Below are 15976 nucleotides of genomic sequence, written 5' to 3' on the forward strand. Positions count from 1 at the left end.
TTAATTTGTAAAATATGTGTATACACACACACACACACACACACACACACACACACACACACACACACACACACACACACACACACACACGTAGAAAAACACTTAGTATACACATCCAGAATTTTTTTTTTTTTTTTGCATATACTATTATATATTGTACATATATTTATTAGTTTCAGATTTAGCCATTCGTATATTTTGCCTGTTTATGTTATTGTATTTTGCACAACTCTGTTGCTTGTGAAGCTCGCACACAAGAATTTCACTCGCATGTGCTGTACCAATGTACCTGCACATGTGATGTGACAATAAAAGTGATTTGATTTGATTTGATAGGTTCTGTGATGATCAATAGCCCCTTATCACAGTTGGCATGTTGACCTTTCACAGTAGGAAGGAGCAGGTGCTAATGAACTTAAAGATCTAATATTAAAGTGTAGACACGACAATATGACGGGGATTCAGCATACACAGAGCCCTTTAGCTGAAGCAGCTTTATGGGATTTTGCCATTTGTTCACCATGTATTCACTTTTTCATGTATTTACTTTTATTTACCTTTTGTATGCCATCATAGTTTTAATGATGATGACTATCATTATTAAAAGCATGTTTTGGCATTTTTCAACTTTTGATTGGCAATCATGGAGTTTGCTGAGTTTTTTATTTTTTTATTTTAGGCATTTAACATCTAGAGCTGTAATTTGGACTTGTGCACTCAGACAGTGAAGGCGTGACCAAGTGCTCCTGCTATTTTGGTTCATGCAGCTGAAGCAGGGCTGGACAAAAGTTTGGGTGGAATGGAAGACAAATTGAAGGGTGTGATGATGACTCATTAGCCTCTCAGTCAGTCACATTTCTGCTCTCATACCTTTCAAACTGCTGTTCCAATCAGAAAGGCATAAGAAGAAAATGTTGCTTGGGACTGACCTCAAGTACAAAATGGTGTTGTATAGAAGTGCAGTTAGGTAAGAAGTGATTGTTCTGAATTTTTGGCATACAAATTTAGAGGTACATTTTCATCTTCCTCATCTTATTTTAATGGTTTCTAAGTATTTCTTTAAAGGGGCACATAGAAACCACTTTTCTTTAGCAAAAAGACTGACTTGAAGTGTAGTTGTCATCCTCTAAGCAGACATATAAGATGGCACTTCACTGAAATCAAAGACACTGCTAACATAAGTAGTATTTGTCACCTAACATACATGGAGGGCTCTTTATGTGTGACAGACTGGCAGCTGGTTGTTCCGCTTCAAGACTTGGCCATAAAAACACTAGTTTTTAGTTCACTTCTATTGGGGTTTCTCCTTATTAACCTGACTCCTTAGTTCCCCATCAGTACAAACCTTTGATAAAATAACTCTGAGGAAAGTGCTGCATTTTGGCACCGTGTACGAACAGGATAATATGAATGTGCAAAGCTCTCCAGCTTCACTCCCCCTCTTCCCTCTTTGGCTGTAAAGAGGAACTTGCTGTGGGAGGAACGGGTATCCTCTTCTGGGAGATTAAAGAGCAACTTCAGATGGAGGTTATTTCTGGAATTCCTCCAGAGGACAACAGGTAAAAAGTTTTTAGGCCAATCCAACTATTTTCTGGGACTCTGGAAAAGTAGATGCTTCACTTAATGTCACTATGGTACTTGCAATAAAGACACTTTATTTAAAGCCTGTGAATAAAAGACTACCATCATTTAGTTACTGCCTGATTTTCAAAGAGCAATGATGTGACTTTTCTTTATATGCACCCAATTCAAATTTATATTCACAGTGCTTAGTTAAGGAAGTGCATAATTGCCCTGGAGTTTACAATAATATAGAAGTAAAGGAGCTCTGATGCTACCCAGCAGGTGTAGGATTCACATAATGTCTACACATTATAAAACCAGCACATTAGCAGAGAACAAGCTACAGCTTGCATTCAGTCTCTTGGGACACGTAACAGTGACATGTAATGGAAAACATTTGACTTGAAGTGTAAAAAATACTGAAAAAACACAGATGAAAGGCCTCCTATGTAGCAACACAGCTGCTAGACTCAGCCACACTGGATGATGCTTTCAAAGCCTGGAGACGCGGTTCCTGTAATAACACCGCAGACAGGGAGGCTGAAGACACACGAACCAAGCAGATCTCTGTCTGTGCATCTGCACTGCTGATTTAAAGAAAGTGGCTCTAATTTCTAATTTTTGTTAGATAAACATTTTGTTAGGTTCACATAATGACTTGTATGTGATCAGCTAACAAATAGTTGTTATCATTTTGCATATCTCCTCACCTCTTTACAGCTTATTCTTGTCGTTTTACCCACTTTACTTACTGGTTTAACCACACCACCACCAAACGTGTTCACACCAGACGGCAGACACAAATACTCACTAACATGTAACAGTAGTCCAGCATGCAATAGAATGAATTACATGTTGGTGGTAAAGAACAAAACACAGCTAATAAAGAGTGAATCTAGTTAGCACACAACAGCTAATTTATTAGCTCCACCTAGCTAAACATAATGCAATCTATACTATTTAATGTAAATGTTACTTTGTAAAAAAATATTTCAGAGACCTTTTGATATACTTTTGGCTGCTCACTTACTTCAGATGGCACAGTTTTTACACTGGTTGCCCTTCCTGACACAAACCCTACCATTTATCTTGCGCTGGTGACCCCCTGAGTCTGGGTTTGTGTCTCCTCCTCCTGTTGTCAAATTGGGTAATTAACATATATACCATGGGGTCACAAGACTTCTTGATACAAATGTGCTAAACCCTAAAAAATTTATTCATAGGTGTTTCTCTTATTTAGTCCAGCCTCACTGATTTAAACAGGATGGTAAACAGAATTTAAACAGAAGTATCTTTTAGGTGTAACATAACTGATTTAAGCAGCACCACAAACTTTAAACAGATTACACGAAGCCCCTCACTGAATTATAAGAGCACCTGAATATTATGACCTTTATCCAGGGGTAATTTCTAGCAACTACAACTGTTGTTTTAGACCACATTAGCTTTAGCACAGTGCTCCTAATACACTGGCAACTGAGTGTGAGTGATAATAATGTGTCAAGTCCAAAAAAGATTGCAATTGCAATGTGTGTAAGTGTTGTTGCCCTGAGCATTGAAAGGCCGTGGCAGCCCATGGTCTGACCAGCACCAACCAGTAACAAGGCAATAGGATGTATCAGTATAATAACAGTAATGCCACTATGACATTAATAGGCCCCTGGTGCAATCCCACTTTAATTCCCAGTAACCTGAAATAAGCAGAACAACCCACTGCCACTCCAAAGCCATAATAATTTAAACCATAAATTTTCCTCTGGAACGCTGTTGTAGCACAGCCAAAATTAGACTCCAGAGGGGTTTGTACCCAAATGTACAGAGTTTAGGTAAGCACTTGAAAACAAAAGAAACTTTATCGTCCACATGAAGTCAAACCCTAGAAATGCAGGTGGGAAAAGTGCATGTAGTTTTCAGTCAAATGCATGCACATATTTTTCCACCATCAGCTGCTGTTTTTTTCTCAGTCTAATCAGAAGATTTCTGACCTGACCTGTTACTTCAACCAATCCATGAGTTCCAACTGAGCAGATTTCAGTTGTAACCTTTTATATAGTTCTGAAAGTAAATAACAACACAAACATAAAATAATTCAGTTCCTTAAAGGAAATTCCACTGTGTGATGATCCAAAGTATAAGAAGCTGTATTTACTGTATATTCTGCAAGCACTAAAGAAAAACAGCACCGACGGGTGTGATGCTGTAGCATCCCTAAACCGTATGCTTGCTGGAGTTGTGTCAAGCCTTTAAAATTCAAATGATCCTCTAAAACAGCTTTTGAGAGGCAATTTAAGCCCTAAATTAGATTAATTAGAATATATGTCACAAAATCCCAGTAGACCTCTTTAGGAATGGTTTGTCATTGCAAGGCTTAAATATAAATATCTACCCACAGGCTGCTGTTCGGTTTTTCAGATCAAACTGGCCAAGCCAGCTGACAAAAGCAATGCCAAAAAATGTAGATTTTACAGTTAGATAGTTTAACATTGTTCTTTTTTATTTTCCTCCAGCTTGCATTCTGGCTTAGGATGGAGCTTCTGTCCGAAGTAGAGGAATTTGAGTATTTTGGTATATTGGTATCACAGGTAAAGTATTGTCTTGATGCATTCTCAATCATCCAGGAAAGTAAATCTCCAAAAGTTGATTCTGTTCATCTGGACGTAGCGTTTTGTGGGAGAAACGTTTCGTCATTCATCCAAGTGACTTCTTCAGTCTCAGCTGACTGCAGTTTTCCCCAATCGTATAACTGGTACATTTACATAATGACTGAAACCAGCCCACTGAAGGAACAATGGGCTGGGAGGTCAGTTTCTTAATCTTAATTATGCAAATTCTAATGACCATTGATCAACAACCACTGACCAAAACCCACTGATCAAAGACCACTGATCAATGGCCATGAGTACCATTCACAGAGAGTTGGGGAATGGCTGCAATCACAGCATTGTAAGATGGTGAAAGACGTACCCTTAGCCCCTTCCTCGATTCAGAGATGGTCTTTCGCTTTTCACGTAAATAGGAGGTTGTTTGGTTTCCCCGATGTATAAATCCTGGCAATCCTCCTGGCACTTAACAGCGTACACTATGTTACTCTGTTTGTGTCGGGGGACCCGATCTTTGAGGTGGACCAGTTTTTTGGTGCAGTGTGTTTTGGGGTTTAAAAGCCTGTTCATAACATTGGGGAAACCTGCAGTCAGCTGAGACTGAAGAAGTCACTTGGATGAGTGACAAAACGTTTCTCCCACAAAACGCTACGTCCAGATGAACAGAATCAACTTCTTGGACAAAGGTAAAGTAGTTTATGAAAGCAATGCTGATCCAAGATCCTATCCTCACCTATGGCTAGGTACTCTGGGTAGTGACTGAAAGAAGGAAAGTGGTTACAAGGGATGGAAATGAGCTCTGTTTAGGATGCCTTATAGGTGCCTCCTAAGTGAGGTGGTTTGGGCATGTCCTACTGGGAGGACGCTCGAGGGCAAACCCAGGACATGCTACAGAAATTACATATGTCAGCTCCTTTGCAATTGCCTCAGTGTCCGTCCAAAAGGAGGCTGGGTATCTCTGCTAAGACTGCTTACCCCGCTGCCTGGACCAAGGTAAACGGTAGAAAATGGATGGATAGTGTTTTTTCTGTTGTCTTTGTGGTTTTTTGGATTATATAATTTGCACATGATCAATAAAACCAGCAGGATCATATAAATTTTATAACTGAGCAGTAAATTTGTACTTGCATAGGCTTCAAATTATAATAAGTTGAATATTTTAAAACATTTCTACTCTTAGGAAGCTGAATATTTCATTGGATTTTCCCGTGTTAAACATGAATATTCTAAGCTGAGTTAAATACCTCTGTCTTGTTTCCAAACATGGAAACCTCTGTCTTATGACAATGTGTGTAGCAAACATTGGCAGCGACCTCAAAGCATCTCTGCAGAGGTTAGGCCACCTGGGTATACACTGCCATGTAAAATATCTGGGGTTTCGGAGACAGTGTTATTTTTATCTAGGTTTACCACAGCTAAATCCCAGGAGAGTGTTTGTTGTACAGGATAGTGATGTATGATGTTCACACATTCTCTTATTTATTTTCTCTCCCTTTTTTCTTAATAGCAGCTCTGAGACAGCCTTGGGTGCAGAGTTCTCTTAGAGACTGTAACAGCTGTCAACAGACCTCTGTGACTCCGGCACACACAGTGTTTTAATGCCAGAATATTTCGACAGCGTCACCATTGGTGGTTATATTCAGATGAGATCAGGTTATTGTGCTGTCAGCCATCTGGGATTAATTTTGTGTCTTTGTTTGAATGTTTCACTTTTCTTTGTTTTCCTACCTCATATGCAACGATCTTCTCACTGTTGGACCTCGGAGGAACTGGTTCCCAGAACACCTCGATCTCAGAGGCTGACACCGCACGGGCCCACGCTCTCGAAGGTGCTTCAGAGGGTTCTGTAAAGGATGGATTGTTATCAACAATGTTCCCTCTAAGCTGCGGCGCGTGTGCATTTGCGCACTGCTGGCACGGTCTCTGCGCACAGAAAATCTGCGTTGCGCACAAAAAAAATCTAACCTGAATTGAAATTAAAATAAATACGTTAACAACTCTGTTTTGCAGTGTTAGTCAGTAAGTGACTGGCTGCTCCAGTATGGGATTAGAACGATGCCACCTTATCCCGTAGTCCAGCCAATGATGCGATTCACATTCGTATATACGCAGCTAATCGACGTCGTTGACAGGCTACGACAGCGTCCTTATGTGCCGACACTGGCGTTTTAGCGAGCAAAGCGGCGTGGCTGATGTGGAGTGAAGCCACGTTAATGACAACGTGTACAACCATTGGAGATGTGAGCAGGACAGACCGAACAATTGACGGAAAAGTGTGGACTTTACACCAGTTTTTAAATTGTGTTGATCGGCCACGTAAAACCAGAGTTATGATAAAAATATTTGCAATGTTTGTTTTTTTCCTGAATACTATCGTTGTTTATATTTACTGCAGGAAGAAACGGTAAAAACTGCGTTTTATAAGGAAAACGCTAGAAAGCTCTCTCCACCTGTGAGCAAAGACAAAACCAAAACCCCCAACCTTTCCTATTGGTGGAAAAATGTACCATGTCGACCAATCAAAAAATGATACGCAACATGGCATTTAGTTGTTAAGAAACGTGGGGGAAGTTTTAGGAGTGACGGCGGTGTTTTGAGATGTGAGAGATTTGCGACATTTAGCGCAAATCTTGTGTAGTTAGTGTGTAGTGTAGTCAATGGCTGTTGTTCTCCTTTATCTCATCGTGGACAGAAATTATTTTTGGAGTGGCACAAATAATCTGTGTGGCATCAGATTTGATGCAGAACAGCTGATTGTTCTGTAAATAGTTTGAAATGTTTATTTAAAAAAACACCTTGGCTGCATTTTTAGGTAAACAGCTGCAAAAAACTTTGTTGTTTGCAAAACTCAGTAACTTTTTTGAAGAAGTAACTATATAATTAATTGCCCAACATTGGTCATTATATACTGTATTTTGCAGACAGAGAGTTACAGACTCTCTCCCAGACCACAGACTCATACTCAAAATACAATTCACAGCTTTATATTAAAAAAAAAGAAAGAAAGAAAGTTGTGTTTTCAAAATTGGAGTTCAAGTTATTTTTACTTCCAATAGTGTTAACATGCTACACAGGTCATGAACAAGATTTTTTTTTACATTTTCATTGTAAGTGGGCTAAAGCAGTTAATTAAAAGTAGTCCGACATAAATGTAAATGCTGTAATTTGATTATTTTAATAAACCATGTAACTTGGATGGATTCAATGCTGGCGTGACCACAGTGCACACGTCTGCTGTTGCTCACAGTGGTCCAAGGGACCGCTCAGGGAGTTGGTGTGTTCGCTCAGACACATGAAAAATTAGAGGGAACATTGGTTATTAATGCACATGTTTTTACTTCTACACAATAAAAAATATATTTTTGTCAGATCTTTTGGGAAATCTAAAAAAAATCTAAACACAGGTGTAATTCTCTAAGCTACATAAAACATGAGCGTCACTTGATTTTTACCTGTTAACTACAGAACAACAACTGCTGCCTGCTGAGCTACCTGCTCTGAGACTTATTTCTGTACTACTCCATCATCTGTGACTCCGGGCAGACTCTTTTTTTTTTTCTTCTTCTTTTCTGTCCCTCTGTTGCAATGATCCTGGACTAGACTAGACAAGAGCATGTCCTCACACTAACGACACACACTCGAACTTACAACTCTCCTAACCTTTGCACTAGTTTGTCTTGTTCCTCGAAAAACCTTGATACCATATCTCATCCCATTTTTTGGTAAACTCAAAGTACAAGTTAATGGAGTCTATAATCATAAATGCACAAAAGCAAAAAACTAAAGACAACGACACAGTTGTTTATGATATTGCCTTTTGTGTGTACCGTATTTTTCGGACTACAAGGCGCATTTAAAATCCTTTAATTTTCTCAAAAATCGACGGTGCGCCTTATGTATGAATTCTGGTTGTGCTTACTGACCTCAAACCGATTTTCTGTGGTACACGGCGCTCAAAAATCTGTCAAAAAATGTTTTAGTACGACTTTGGTAAGCTACGAAGCCGCACCACTTGATGGATTGTCGGAGCATTATGGCTACCATAGTCAGGAGCCTCACAGAGTAATTCGTACTGTGCTTCAGCATAATATTACCGTATTGTGTGTGTATAAGGACCCCAAAATGTCAGCTGTTAAGACACATGTTTACGAAGCAGATTTCCAACTCTATCAGTCACACAGTAGAACACGGGAACAAGAGCAGCTGTGAAGATGAAGAATTTGATGGATTTGTGGAATGAACTGAAAAAGTGAGTGTATTGTTCTGTATTTTTTGTGTTACAACCGAATGATGCTGAGTTATTGTGAATGAGTTGAATAAAGTTTAACATATTTGACTGTTTTGTTTCGCATAATTTGCCTCATGTATGAAAACAGACCCTTTCATCAACAGTGCGCCCTATAATCCGGTGTGCCTTATGGTCCGAAAAATACAGTAATTGACACAAAATGCGTATTTTACATTGTTATCATACAGTTATCATCAATACACTGTTGTCGTGAAAGCCCTATTTGCAGCTAAAAGCGAAAGGATAAGTATTTATATTTGCAGGACGTGAAGACGCTCACCTTCCTCTGCAGAAAACACTCTAAGAACGCGGCTGAACGGCCCCTCTCCCATATTGTTGTAGACTCCCACTGTCACCTCAAACAGGGATAGGGGTGCGATGCTGTCATTTCTGTAAATATATCTGGATGCGTCAGGTGATGCCAGCACTGTCTGGATCCAGGTGCTGCTGCCAAGTGGGCGGAAAGCTACAACATAGCCAAAGTCCTCTCCGCTCTGCTGTTCCTCTGGAACTGGCTGAGATGGGGACAGAAAAGTTACGCCTTTGACCCAAACAACTGTGAGCAGAAATTAAATTAGGCAGCTGTAAAAGAGTAAAGCAGTAACAGTGTTTTATGTCTAACAAAGTTTTGAGCAAATCAACGGATCCAGCACCTCTCCGTGCTTTGACCCACATCCAAAAAATGTAAAGCTGTCACCTAATTCTGGATTTACACACGTGTAATTTGCACTGGCTCTGTATCTCCTTGTTGATTTACACAACAGGGGGAGTCAGCAGGCAGCAAATCAGAAAAGCTCTGCCTTTTAATTAAAAGCCATTCCACTGAAGCCAGACTGCTGCAGACGCAGTAACCTGCCAGGATTCCATTCTCATCAAAAGAAGAATACTCTGTCACAATGAATGCCCACTCAGAAATGCCCATGATCCTCTTACCTCCCACATAATAACAAGTTCTCCTCGAGCTCCTCCGCCACCACTCACGTTAATTGGCGCAACCTTGGGAACTAAACAGACACAAAAGGAAACTTGCTCATCCCTCAGTTCTGACTGTTATGTCTGACACAGGTGCAAGAAGTAGTTCAAATAAGGGGATCACAGGCACTATGTGGAGCTTCTGTTTACACAAAATGGGTTAATCACACAGGAGAGGAATTAGGTTTTTGTTGACAGTGGCATTACCACCCGTGTGTGCCGCCGTTATTAGCCGAGTGCCATATGTCAGCCCTGTGCGTGAGGCTCAACGGGAAACTTGTTCCCTTGTGATTCAACCAGCGGGATAGAATTACTCAGCTAACCAGTCAAAAAAAGACTCGCTCACGGCCGTGTCTCGTGGCATGTGCGAGCGGGAGACGCTTCTCTTGATGCAACCACTAATTAAACCCAACACATGCTCCAGAGTGCACAAGAGCTTAGTGCTGATATTTTAAAAAGCATTTTAAAAGTGTAACTCAATTTCCACTCTTCCCGCGTGCGACTGAGTAATCAAAGTAGTGGCATGAAAACATAGAACAGATTTGAAACATCACAGGGAGCACGGACAAAAAGTGGAACTAATCAAACAGTTAAATTACATTTTCCAAGTGGGACTGATTAATTTGTTATGAAGAGAAACAACAAATCGAGAGGGTACCTGCTGCTTTGGTTCGAATCTGTTTTGATGGCGTGCTGGGTTCTCCAACACCAACACTGTTGATTGCCACCACCCTGAATTCATAATCCACCCAGGGGTTCAACTCTTTCACTGTGGCATGCATCATCTGTCCAGGCACAGAATCAGGAACTAGGATTAAAGAATTTAGAATTGACATGTGTTTTGTGTTTTTATGTTTCATGTGTCACATTCACATTTGGTTCCCAGCAAGTATAAGTAGTTCATATACCAATGAAATGCATGGAATGAAACTATGACGTTTACAGTTTAATTACAGCTCGTCAGCATCTCTACAAGCATCATAATTATTGTCGATCGCACAGGTGCATCAGCATCTTGCAATGCTATTTTAAACAGTAACACAACTAGATAACCACAATTAATAAGCTGTTGCGGGACTAAGGATTTTTAGGCTGTATTGCCAAAAGTGGCAAGAAATTCCTGTGAATACCTGATATTTATTTACTTAATGATGGTAAATCAGCCCTCAGTACACGTGCATTTTGATTAGAAAAAATACATTTCAAAGTACAGTGAACAATAGCTCCCCTCCCGGTGGTTCTGAGGGGGACACAGAAGTGCAGCCTGTGTTTTATTTTTGGACAATAAAGTTACAATGGAAAGGTGGTTAATTTTGAAACCAACTAAATATCAGGATATGTCACTTTTATAGATCACTGAAAGGGCGATGCTACTTATGTGCAAACGATACTGCGTGGAGAAAAATACCAGGAAATATGTAACTATAAAATTCTGTGAGTAAAAAGAATTTTTTGCATTTCTACATCAAGACTTCTTGTTTATTGTGGAGCTTCATTCACTGAAAAAGCTGCGAAGCATTTCAGCTTTCCTCTGTTACATGTCATACATGTGAAATGTGTCATAAATGGTTTATATGCACAAACTTTTAATACATCAAAAAAATTGTTTTTAAATATTGTATTTTGTATTTATATCATGCATTGCCTTAATTATGTTCATTTATAATCACCATAAAGAACACTGAATTTTGAACGTTGAATGATAAAAAACACATTCAATAAAAATATAACTGCCTGACGGTGGTGGTGCATTTGTACCTGTCCTCATAGTCTGCCAGCCTATAGAGAAGGGGGTCCTGGCCTGCATCATGTACTTAGTAACAGGGCTGTGGTTGTCAGGTCCAGAGCCCCAAGACAGTTGCACAGTAGTGTCAGTAATGTCAGTCACAACCAGGCCCTCGGGGGGCCCAGGAGGTCCTGCAACAAGAAGAGACACCTGCATCAGCCTCACTGTACGGCAGCAGCCTAAACAAATGAGCTCACGTCAGCTTTGAGACTCCACTGCAGGTGTTATTCATAACCTAGCTAACAGGAGATATAACAGGCTGTGACACCACCATAATTATTACACCGAATATCACAGATCAGTGGGAACGCAGGTTACACTTCTTTTATCAGAGACTGGGGTGTTTTTAATGCTTTAATTGTTAAAAAAAACAAGTACAACAAGAAAACAGTGAGTGAGCTCATCATGAAATCTGACCTATTTAGTTTCTGGAGACATGTATGCCTCACACCAGCAAGAAAAACAACAAAAGAAAGAGAAACAGGTCGCTGAATATTTTTCTTTTAGGAGGTTTGTTTAGCTTTAATACGTAGATACATTTCAAAAATGCCTTTATTCTTTATCACTGGGTTTCACAGATTAGCTGTACAATAGGTTTAAGTAACCTTGTCTTTACATACTTATAAACTAGGACTAGATAATGTATCCATGTTAAGACTAAGGTCCAGAAAAAACAGAGGTAAAATTGTGCATAACATTATATGTTGTCTAGCCCACTGTAAGTAGGTGTACCTACTTACATTATGATACGTTTTTATCTCTATGAAGATATGTTGCATGGCCGAGACCCTTGGATGAGTTTTTCAGTAAAGATTTCATTTTACAAGTTTTGTGTAGTAGAATGAGCTTATTTTGCTCAATAGGGATTTTCTGTCTGAGGGAGGTTCAGTGTTTTTTGCTAAGTGAAAGTAGAGTATAATAATAACAAAAGACAACATTAATTACCAAGGATTTGGGAAAAAGGCAGATTTTTCAGTTGGTTTCTCACTAAAATCAGGGAACGCAGCAACATGGGATTTCCTGCTAAGCCCTGCAAATCTGCAAAAGTAGCGCTGTGCTCTCAATGCGACTAACTACTTCTGTAGGAAGATGATTGAGCATCGACAACACTGGTTTTGGATTATGCATATAAAAACACAATATGGAAAACCTGCATAATCTATATTGGTGGCAGACTCTTTATTACCTGCATTGTTAATCTGAACGTCTCAGATTATCCCAGACCATTCTTTCTACGCCTAGTCTAACCTTTGCACTTTTATCATGTATTTCCTTTGTGTAATAAGTCATGGTTGTGATGGAGTGTCTGTGAAGATATTTGCAAATTCAAATGGAACTTGAGTCTGCACACTTGGTTTAAGGTTTTGACAGATTTAAACTCAACTGAAGCTCGAGAATAAATATGAGCAAGCTTGACACAGTCTGTCTCTCATCTCACAGTTCTCCCTGGCAAAGCCTATAAGGCGCATAACATATGCATAAGCTATGCTAACACATAATAAAAATGGAATAAAAAGAGACAAAGGAAGTGTTTGGAGCTTCGGACACCTCTGAAGGTTGTGTAGAAGCAAGCACCCTGAACTCTACGTTGTTGAATAAAGCCTATTGTGCCTGGGTCACAGACATATTTTGTCTCTACTTAAACTACTGGCACATCAACCAAAGAGACGGGTATGTAGGATATCTATAATCCTTGAGTTTAAACATCAAAAATGCTCTCCCCCAGAGTAACATTTATGGCATGAAATCAGTTAAAAACATACTTTATAAAATGTTTTCTTGCATGAAGACTGTTTTTCTAGATACCCTTGAAGCTTTTGTGGCAACTTACTCTTTCCTTCAAGTTAACTGTGATATAAGAGGCAATGAGTTTAACTTCTTTTATTTTCTCAAAGACTTTGCAGTCATCAGCCTGAAAGTTGGAAACTGGGTAACACGTGTCAGGAGTATCTGTTTAACAGGACTAATTTAACTGACACATATGCTTAATTACCCATCTGTTTTTTTTTTAAACCACTTAGCCAACATCCAACAAGTCTGTCCAAGCAAGACGGTACGGGCAATTACATTCACAAGTTGACCTAACCTCCATGTCGTTGTGTTGTTAGACGAAAGCAGAATACGCAGAAAAGAAAAGAAAAAAAAACATCACTGTGCCACCAGTTAAATCCAAATTATACTCACTAATCACAGAATGTTTTTTTCACAAAAGATCTTATATGCAGAACACTGTTGCTTTGCATCTTTTCATGTGTAGAAATGCCTTCTTTTGGCATATTTCCACTAAAGCCACTGGGACAAATTTGAGTGTAACACCATCGGGGGGATGGCTTACAAAGCCCTGTCTTTATGTCTAGACGGGCTCCTTTCATTTGGCAGCATCATTCTCCTGGCTGAATTTGAACCGGCTCTCGTCTGCCAGTCAAATCGATCAGTCAACGGCACTATGAGCAACCTGAGTCTGCATTGCCTGCAACAAGCCAACCGCGCCAATACAGGCGGCCGTGTCGTATTAAAAGAACAACTTTCAGTGCTGAAAATCATCAATATTTTCCTTCTGAAATCAGAAAAGGGATCTAACATGTCTTTACAGAGTAAAGCTTGTTTACCAGCAGTGAAAATGCTGCTAACACTGAAATGCTCAATGTCAAATGTAGAGGAGTTTTCTGCTTTATCGCCTGATTTAAAACTTCTGTTGGAAATTATATCAGCAAGTAATGAAACATGCAACAAGTCTCCCTCTTTACACTGTCGGTGATACAGCTCTTATCATCATCTTAAGAAACACAGACATGCAGAGTACTACAAAATGACAAGCAGTGTAAGGAGGAAAAAGCATACCTCTGACAATTAAGTCTGCTGCTGCAGAAACTGTGTCGATTTCAGTGTGTACCATACACACATACTTCCCAGAATGCTTTAGCTGAATGTTCCTCACCATCAGGTCACCCGCAAATCCCTGATGACAGAGACATATGCGACTGAAAGTCTCGGAGAAGAAAAAACCTCCACCAAAAGCAGCAAAGTCAAAGTGAAAAAAGAAAAGACGTATAGGAAATCCTCAGGAGCACATTCAGTTTCATTCTCAGCCATGTGCTGCAAATCCTCCACAAAAGGAGCTTGGAATAATCAACCACAAAAAAAGAGGCAAAAGAAATTAATTTGGTTTTACGTTGTAAGAAAGGCTACACAAAATTGACTTGTTTTCAGTGTTTTCAGTATTTGTTGTATTTACACTTTAACCTTACAACTCGGCTGAGTGGCTCCAAGAATAATTTTCAGAGATGCTTTTTTCAATTTGTTGCTGCTTGTTCTCTCTCTCTCTCTCTCTCTCTCTCTCTCACACACACACACACACACACACACACACACACACTCGTATTTTGTTTTGTTTTTTCCCAGAGAAACACAGAGACTCTTTGTTTGTTTGAATATTTTTAAAGGAAAGTCAAACATCTGTTGTCATTACGCTCACTGTGAAATGTTAGTGTTTTACGGCAGCTTCAGTGGCCCTGCTATGATCAACCTGACAAAGCATAAATCTTGCATTCACAAAAATTTTGGCTCCTTTGTGAAGGCTCAAATTGATTGATTTGCACTAAGATCTCCTCTGGGCTAGAGTCTCATCCTTATAGGCTCCCTCGTCACGACTCACAGTAATATCTGTTGGCGTCTGAATTGAATGTACACAGCTTTCACGTGGGTTTAAAATGGAGCTAGCCTACAAATACCAGTTCCCCTGGTGCCTTCATGTTCTCACAGGACCAGTTCAGTGTATACAACCTTAAGGAATAATTTGACAGGGTGAGAAATGCGCTTAATTAGCATAGAATCCAGAGAAAAGAGTGATACCACTCACTTGTCTCAGAGACAGGCTGGGACCATTTAGCCTAGTTTAGCACAAACACTGAAGGGAATTCAAAACCTTTTTTTTTTAATTCCAGGACCACAAAAGCTTAACAATTACAGACAAAATACTATATTTGAATTTATTCATTGACTATAATGCTATAGGTATGAAGAGGTTAACTGAGTTTATCATACAGATTGCCTGAGCTCACTAATCGCTACATATTATTTTATTAACCCAATATATTTAGTGAGTTTTAGAAGCAAATGTATGTGTTTTTGTCAGCCGGTCAGCCAGCTACCATTTCTTCTGAACCAACTTCAATTTGCTGGCTTAAAATTTGAATGGAAGATTATCTACATATTTACATATTTAATCATGTTTGTCTAATTGTTGCGGAACAACAATTTACAGAGTTTCAGGCATGTACCTGATATAATTGTGCAGTATGATCATGAAATACATCCATTAGCTGACATTTTTATGGGTAAATAATATATATTTTTAAAAAGTTAAATGGCAACACACTGCATCATGCAGTACTCTGTCATTTGATAGCTGTAACCTATACAGAAGTAGCCAAGGGAGCAACAGCTATTAAGCTGCTGCTGTTATGATGAGTTGATGCATGTCTGTGCTGGAAAACAGGACAATAGCGTTTCCTGACTCACTGCAATAACGTGTGTCAAGATGTGGGGCCTGTGTGGGCAGTGATGGGGATATTTTGACACATGTAGGTCCTCCTAAAACCACATGTTGCCATTTTTATATTTCCATTTGTTCCATTTTTTTTGTTTTGTTTTTTTCAGATGGAAACCTCTGAGGCTGAATAGTGAAGCCAGTGAGGTGCAGGTCTATAATCTTGTCCCTGACGTCCTCGCACTGCTCTTTGGTCTTGCCCGTGATGATGATGAAAC

At 39.5% G+C, this 15976-nt stretch overlaps 1 protein-coding gene across 1 annotated transcript in view; it reads right to left on the minus strand.

Moving 5' to 3' along the window:
- cntn6 (contactin 6) overlaps positions 1 to 15976 on the minus strand; it is a 145312-nt gene that overhangs the window by 18726 nt on the left and 110610 nt on the right. The window contains exons 15-20 of the mRNA XM_085405652.1: positions 14051 to 14168; positions 11182 to 11340; positions 10082 to 10231; positions 9385 to 9455; positions 8732 to 8966; positions 5892 to 6007 (exon numbers count right to left, since the gene is read on the minus strand). Coding sequence (XP_085261778.1) covers positions 5892 to 6007; positions 8732 to 8966; positions 9385 to 9455; positions 10082 to 10231; positions 11182 to 11340; positions 14051 to 14168 — 849 coding nt within the window. The remainder of the gene's footprint in view (positions 1 to 5891; positions 6008 to 8731; positions 8967 to 9384; positions 9456 to 10081; positions 10232 to 11181; positions 11341 to 14050; positions 14169 to 15976) is intronic.

Source organism: Rhamphochromis longiceps, linkage group LG5 (assembly GCF_057381845.1).
Source record: "Rhamphochromis longiceps isolate RC_006_pf linkage group LG5, R_longiceps_female_GT1.1, whole genome shotgun sequence".
Lineage (NCBI taxonomy): Eukaryota > Metazoa > Chordata > Actinopteri > Cichliformes > Cichlidae > Rhamphochromis > Rhamphochromis longiceps.